This window comes from Morone saxatilis, unplaced genomic scaffold, assembly GCF_004916995.1.
Source record: "Morone saxatilis isolate NCDOM2014 unplaced genomic scaffold, NCSU_SB_2.0 Contig19, whole genome shotgun sequence".
Classification (NCBI taxonomy): Eukaryota; Metazoa; Chordata; class Actinopteri; family Moronidae; genus Morone; species Morone saxatilis.
In genome coordinates, this window is record NW_023339751.1 from 7,386,714 (window position 1) to 7,395,062 (window position 8,349).

General features: G+C 40.0%; 1 protein-coding gene across 1 annotated transcript in view; it reads left to right on the forward strand.

Moving 5' to 3' along the window:
- Positions 1-7,601, forward strand: part of kcnk12 (potassium channel, subfamily K, member 12) — a 20,298-nt gene extending 12,697 nt beyond the window's left edge. The window contains exon 2 of the mRNA XM_035662967.1: positions 1,939-7,601. Coding sequence (XP_035518860.1) covers positions 1,939-2,831 — 893 coding nt within the window. The 3' untranslated portion in view covers positions 2,832-7,601. The remainder of the gene's footprint in view (positions 1-1,938) is intronic.
- The last annotated feature ends 748 nt before the right edge of the window (positions 7,602-8,349 follow it).

The following is an 8,349-nucleotide window of genomic DNA, read 5'->3' on the forward strand; positions in this document are numbered from 1 at the left end:
TCAATTATGCTATAAACCAGTGATTTCAAGAACCTACAGATGGATCTGAAATCTGAAGGGTCACAAGATTATGAACAGGATAACAAACAATATTTAGGTTACTATTTAATTAAAGGTTGTTTTGCTGTAGTGATGTCTGTCAGTCCACCTCTCTGGTCCAGACTGAAATATCTCACCAACTATTGGATGGATTAAAATGTTGTACAGAATCAAGAAAAATGCAGCAACACCCACGGCTCACCCATTTAAATTATATCAAGGCTTAAAGTTATGCATAATTAAAACAAATGGCCGCTTTGAGTAACAGGTGGGTGCCATCACAGGCGACTGTATTCAGTAGGCTTTATTCGACCCGCCTTTGTTCCACTGATGAGCCATATGTTTTGCCCATTTTTGGAGCCAGCAAAGTCATGACTAACAAGATGGCGATGGCCATAGACACCGCACTCTGAACTTCACAACAGCTCTTCAGAAACCTACGGGTGACCTCACAGAGACAACGCCATATATGTGTTGTGTTTAGTCTGCAAACACACTAAAATTAGATGTTGAACGTGGTAAACATTATACCGGCTAAACATCAACTTGTCAGTAAGTTGTTGTTAGCATTTAAGTACCGCTGTGCCTTTAAGTACTGCCGCACACAGCCACTAGCATGGATGTGTCTCTGGTGAAATACTGGATAATTTCACCTATTCAGGCGTCTAAAAATCATTTGAAAAACAAGTAGGAAGAGTCCCTCTTTGAATTGCTTGCAGCAAATGCCCACACTGTGGCTATAACCTGTACTTAGGGATTGAAAGTAGACGCTTCATTTTAAGGTGTCGCAAGCCAAAAAGGTTGAGAACAATTGCATAAGCCACTGCTAACTATTGAGCTAAATGATGTTTTCAGCCTTCAGCGCTGACAGAATTTATCAAATGATTTGATCTTATAGAGGAATCAACACTGTTCTCAAATAATAAGAGACTCATCAGCTAATGTTAACATCAGAGCTGCAAAGTCAGAGCTGCACCTGTGACACTCGTCGGGATTGAGAAGTGCTCCTGAAACATGCAGCAGAATCCATAAACATCCTTTCCTCTCCTGTCCTCTTCTCTCGCAACCCCTTCCTCAGCTTGAACACTCAGTCTAATTGACTAAGAAATCAGAAGATAGCAGGAAGCCAAACCACACAGCCAAGAAAAAAAATATTCAGAGGGCTTACCTAAGCGTATTCCTGGCATCTTCCTCCTCTCAAAATAGCCCATATGCCCTTGGTTTTGCAATCACACCAAACAGCAATAAACAGCATAGTAAATACTGTACTTTATGTAAACACACATTGTGCACTGTACAATATCCAGTGGCTTTACACAATGCAAAATGTTTTATTTAATATACAAAAATATACAATATATAAAATATACAAATACACTATAAAATTATCTTATGTCAGTGTACTATTTACATTTCCTGAATTAATAACTACAATAATAGCATTGGACATTTAAATCTGCGCATTCAGTAAAAGATGTGTTTGGTTTTACATTAGTGTAATTTTTTTGTTATTTTCCCTCAATTTCTAAACTTCATTATAAATGCAAACCACTGTTTTTTTAATTATCCCATAGCCACTTTTTTATGGTTCATCTTCCAGAGAAAGCTTACAGTCTCATATCAACATCAGCACAAATCATTATCAAGTATTTTCAGCACATTTTTTGTGTGTAATCCACTCAATCCCCTCTTTTACTGAATTTTTCATTAAGGGCAGAAATGTTTAGAAACATGATTTAAGCCTCATTTAAAAACCTAATTTAGACTTGAGTTTGCTTTTATGCTTCGATTCCCTTGTCTCTAGACATAATTTCTTGAGATGAAACTGAGGACATCTTTAGCCTCAGTTAGGGCTCTATAGTGGACTAACTATCTGATATCTCTCTTCTGTCTCTGCAGGTTTTGGGATGACGACGCCTGTGACAGTTGCAGGCAAGGTGTTCCTAATCTTTTACGGGCTTCTGGGCTGTGCTGCCACCATCCTCTTCTTTAACCTCTTCCTGGAGCGAATCATCACACTGCTGGCCGTAGTGATGAAGGCTGTGAGGGAGCGGCGAATCAGGAACAGCGGTCTACTCCCGCCAGGCATCCGCCATGACTTCTCAGCCTACTCCCTTCCAGGCTGGAAGCCCTCCGTGTACCATGTGATGCTGATTCTCGGCCTGTCAGCCATTACTATCTCCTGCTGTGCATCAGCCATGTACACCCCGGTGGAGGGTTGGGGTTACTTAGACTCACTCTACTTCTGCTTTGTCACCTTCAGCACCATTGGTTTTGGGGACTTTGTCAGCAGCCAGAGCGCGGCTTACGAATACCAAAGCCTCTACAGAGTGGCTAACTTCCTCTTCATGCTAATGGGTGTGTGCTGCATCTATTCGCTCTTTAATGTCATCTCTATTGTCATCAAGCAGGTGCTCAACTGGATGCTGGAGAAAATGAGCTGCCTGTTTTGTCAGCGCTGCAATAAAGCCAGTGCCCTCCTGGGCAGACGCAATGCCATCCGCCCGGGCTCTAAGGGTCGCCAGGGTCGTGTTGGCCAGCCGCCCGACTCAGATGGACCTTGTGATAGTGACACTGAGGGACGTAGACTATCAGGGGAAATGATCTCTATGAAAGACCTGGCAGCCTCTAACAAGGTGTCACTGGCCATCATGCAGAAGCAGTTGTCCGAGTCGGCCAACGGGTATCCCAGGACAGTCTGTGGCAGCTCACGCCATAATGGTTTCTCTGGAGGGGTTGGTGCCCTCGGGATCATGAACAACCGGCTGGCAGAGACGAGTAACTCCAGGTAGACACAGAGAGACAGGAAATAAAGTATGGGAGTTCCCTATTCTCACACTGTGTAACAAACCCTGAGGTTGATTGCCATAAAAAAATAAGGCTTTTGAAAAGGATTGCCAATGTAACTTGTTATGCATGATATAGATGATTTTTTCGGATACTTTTGGTTGGAATTACAAGCCTGTGTCCATAATACCGATAATGATGGTGATGGTTTGAGTGATGATGGCATGAAGAGAGAACAAAAAAAGCAGAAGTTGATCTGGAAGCAAAGGGACCCCCGATCACCCATTTCATTAACCTCAAATCCAACCCAGAACAAATCACTGAAAGTCTCTTAAATGTAAGTGTTAGTCTGAAGAGGAATGAGTCTGTTATATACGATCAATATATCAGACTTATATGCCTGAAATGTTGTGGCTGTAAAGGAGCCAAGGGAAGCATACAGTGCAATCTTCATAGTTTTGGGCTTTTGCCAGTTTATTTGAATGTACATATTGAATGATGATATAAACAACTAGTGTAATCACTGAATGATATAGCACATCCTGATCTATGCATTATACTTCTCATCCATTTTTTTGCACCATTTCTAGACCTTCCATTGATTGTGCAAATCCTATTTTTTCTCAACATGGTTCAAGTTTTACCCTCAGGTGATTGATTTCATTTCTGGGGGCAAGTGGCTGCTGGGATGCAGCTGCTTTTGACAGGATTTTAGTCAGGGGCGTTTTTACAGTGTGCCACACTAACAGGCTACAAAGAGTAACTTACCATAGTGCAAGATGGCGAAAAGAGCAGAGTTGAAGAATGAAAATCCATTCCTCGTGAGAGAGGAACTGGCGTTCTTATCAGCTCAGAAAATGCTTTGGCAGCCAAAGACTTTGACTTGAAGGGTAAAAGAAGGGACTTGCCATCCCTTTCTCTCTTTTCTTTTTCAAGCTTACAGCTGCCTGCAAGGGAAACAAATGATAAAGGCTTGTGTTGTATTAATTACTCCTTTAATGCAGAACGTAGAGTGATGTATTTGTAAAACAGAATATATGACAAGTCATTTTATGTTTCCTTGAAGTGAAATATAACAGAGAAGAGGGAGGTGGCGAAGGAGGCGAAATATGGATGGTTTTATCCCGTAGGCACATTATGTTTCAGTAAATTATGCAGATTGGAAGTAGCCGGGTCAATGTCAGATGCTGGAGTGGAAAGCAAAACTCTGAAGGATTCTCTCACTTACACTAACTTATCTTTTGTGGTGATTTTAGGTTTTCATCAAGGGAGATTTCATGGCAGATACATTGCTCACTCTGTAAAACAAAGCATGATCCAAAAGCCTGCAGAGGTAGATTTTCCTTGTGTAAATGTGTAGCCCAGGTTTAATGGATGGAGGGTGTTTGCAGAGGATACGGTGCTACCCTGTCAGGCTTCACGATCGATGCCCTCGTTGCCGGAAACTATCTCTTCCGAGGCATCTGTGATTTAAAGCCGCGTGATGGTGTTTGATGTTTTGCAAACAACAAGACAGAGGAGCAGACACTGTTAGTTAAACTGTCCAGAAGGCAGTGATGAAGGAAGGGAGGGACTGGTGACAGCAGTGGAGGTAGAGGAGGTGGCGTTAATAGACTCCCTTCATACCCATGCCCTATTCAAATCAACGGCCTCTCTTGGCCAAGGGCTCAATGTTTCCTGGCGTCCATCTTCAACATCTAATATGCTCCCAGGCCACTCACTTCGTTTTCTCTGTCATCTCTGCATTCACTTCACACACTGCACCAAAACCCTCCTGCTTCCTTTTTCTCGCAGATCTCAGCTCTCTCCTCACGCTCATCACCCTTACACTGTGAATATGATGAGACATGCCATAAGTGTATATATATATATACATATATATATAAATATAACATTGGAATGTCTTAAAAATCGCTTTTACAAAAAGGCGTGAATTGGATCTGGATCTATCCTTAGTTGATTTTCATCCTGTTCGTGCATAGATCTGAATAATTTCCTTTACTCCCCAGTCTCACCAAGAGGAATATAGAAAATGACTCAGGTAGTTAAATCTTCAGGCTTGTCTTAGTTTTTCCTGCATGCCAATATGGTAAAGCCATACAAGATAGCTGTATATAAAACAGAGGACTTTTTCAAGTCTATTTTTCTACATATAGCTTTCAAATATCTACCTGTGAATGATTGAAGAAGTCTAACTGTCACGTCTCTCCCACAGTCAGTCAGCAGACTGACGAGATTCAGCATCCAGAACTTAACTACCTTCTAGAAACATGGATATTGGAGTTGTAAAAAGAATACAGGCTTTTCAAATGTTAAAGAGTAGTTTGACATTTTAAGAATACATGTTTGCTTTCTTGCTGAGAGTTAGATTGAGAGTTAGTCTGTAAGGTAAATATGTAGCTGGAGCTGGTGAGTTTAACTTGAAGTAAAACCAAACTGACTCATTTTTCCTCTTTGGTGTTTGTACAGATTTAACTAATGAGATATAAGGAGTTAATTAGTGAGCTTTAGATGTGCTGGTAGGTGGATTTTGTAACATTTTGGACAGAGCCAGGCTACCTGTTTCCAGGCAAAATTAGCTTCACCAAGTTTTTTCTTAACCAGGGCCAGTAACATCCTGGAGTCTCTTCTTATTAGGCCACCTTGTAACTGGTGCTGGCCAAGAAAAAGCCTGGCACATAACCCTCTGTAAAACTATGAATTGTTAATTAGAAAGCTTTAGAACAGTCTTTATTGTATGTTGAGCTAACCAGCTTCCTGGTTCTGTTCTGATGTAATAAAAGCTACCTACACACACATCTAAAGCTCACTAATTAACACATTATATCTTGTTTGTTCCCCTGTTTCCAGTCATGCAAAGCTAAGGAAAAGAGCTACTAGAGTGGTATCAATCTTCTCATCTAACTCTGCAAGAAAGCGTTCCTTTAACAATTCCCAACAGAGACTCTGTGTGTCAGTGATGTGATGTGAAGCTCGCAGTGCCAGGGGGAGTTCATGTGTTGCCACGCCGTTAGCAGTGACATTGCAGACAGAAACATGTCAAGCCCTGGGACATTTGAGCAGGAGTATGGACATGCTGTAGCAAATGACATACTGTTAGTGGTGTTCCTCCTGCTATCATATGTCAGGAGTGAACGTTTTTTTTCTGGCACTTCTCTAGAATAATGATTCCTAAATGATGCCGTATGTGAACCTTCATTGTCCCTCTGAGGCTTAAGGTTACAATGGCAGAGGTTTCCGGATTGCTGACTGATTTTTAAAAGCCTGTGTAGCTTTTGGAGTCTAGCTAGCTGCATTGTATCCTTAACTTTGACAAGGAGCATGTGTGTATGCATTTGTGTGTCCAACCCAGTGAGGTTGTAAAGGACTCAAAATGAGAATTAAAGGACTGTGATATGTTATCTTAAATGCTTACCTAAACACAAGTCCCCCGGAAGGTATTTGACTTAATATAATATCCATTAAAATGTATTTTCCTTAAGCCTGAAACACATCAAGCTTTTAAGAACCTGAATATAGTATTTAGAGTAATGTTTGCTCACCTAACATGCATGCGTGGCTTGAAATCAATTGCCTTACTTTAGTCCTTGCATATTACAAAAAGGTTCCTTATTGAAAAGATTATAGTGTGTAGAACTCGTGTGTTGTACCTTACAATCTTTTTGCATTTTGCAAAATTGATCTCCATTGATTGCAATGGTTTTAACTTGCCCACTGTCCTCTGTATCTTCTGTAAGAGGAGACAGGTGGTCTTAGGATTTACTGTATGTTTGTATTTGTTATCAGCAGAAACGACTCTTAAATGTGATATCTCTGGCTTTTCTTTTTAGTGTAATTAATTCCTTTCATGTTCTCATCAAACATGAAATTCGATTGAAATGATGCAAAATTTTCAAGCCCACACTATTAATATGGGTGAACATAGCAGACTTGGATCACAGCGCTGCCTGATTTGCAGTGAAGTTTTCAGCGTTAAATAATTCTTAGATTGTTAAACACTGCCAGTCTTTATTCAAGTCAACACATAATGTCGTGTATTCAGACTGGAAAATGCTCTGACTGCTCTGTAGTCAACAGTATTTTGACTGTAAAATAGCACCATTAAAATGTCATGCTCCATAGCCATTACAAGCCCCATAATAAAACAATTTGTTTGAAATAAGCAGAGACTGGAGATGTTGTTAGTGTTAATCTTGAAGGCTGTTGATGGTGCTAATGGCATTATTATTTATTCAGCAATGCTATTATTTCTTTGTGATCGCAGTATGATACATAACACTGTGCTCACTCGAGTTTCCTCGGAGGAAGAGTGCGTGACCTTTTGTATTTTGAGACTGTTAAAGCTGCTTCTTTCAGAAACAAATTGTATTTACATTAATTTGGCTGGAGCACATTGGAAATGGCTGCTACCAGCAGGCAGGTAAACAGCTGAGTGGCCCTGTAACAGAATGATGTATTACTGCTCTGCTTGGCTGCTTCTGATATTTAACAAGAGTCACATTGTTGGCTTTGATCTGGAGCTTGATTCCCAAATCCACCCAGCATGTGTGCCTGTTGTTTCTTTCGAATGAAGACATATGATATGGAGCCACAAACTGCATTCAGATCTCAATTTCAAAGTTACTTGAGGTGTCTGTGATCCACAGTTATGTTGACCTTTGGCTCTATCGACATCAACATAATTCTACACCTTGGTGTGTGTCTCATGTTGCTTGCATCGTGGTGTAACATCCAGTTAATGTATGCAAATTCATTCTGTTTGCAAGTTGCACATTTATACCAATGATTGTACTTTTATATTTATGTAATTAAAAGTAAAACCTATATGAAACAAGAAGGAGTTCCATTAAACAATGATATTTATTGATGTTCCTCTGATTGTCTTAATTGTTATTCAAATATAATAACTCAAAATGTAAATGTTTATGGACAATATAATATTGTATCTATTATATTTGGGTTTAATTACATTGAATCACAGACCTTGTCTTAAGTGTAGAATCCCTGATTGCTTGATTTCTTATAGGCACTAAGTGCTAAGTCTTCTAGAAAAATCAGAGGTTCCCAGTCATGATAATGACTTGAAAGTTGACTTGAACACTATTTAAAAGTTGGAAACTTAATAAGTCCAATATGACATGATTGCAGCATAAAGTTCATTAATGATTAGCAACTTCCAGGGGTTTTGTCCCATGGATGTCGCCAAACAACATGCAGAGACTCCAAAAAGTTACTGCATTTGGTTAAGAAATAGTCTGGTACACAATGACATAAAAACACAAGATATCATATTTACACTTTGCCTTTTGTGCAGATTGGGCAAAGGAGATATACTGTGTTCATTAGTGAGCTTTAGAAGTGCTGGTAGGTGGATTTTCTTACCTTCGGGCTAAGCCAGGCTAGCTGTTTCCCCTTATTTCCCATAGTAATGCTAAGCTAATTAGCTTCATATTTAGCAAATGGACATAAAAGTGGTATCAATCTATTTATCTAACGCTTGGCAAAAAAGCAAATAAGTGTATT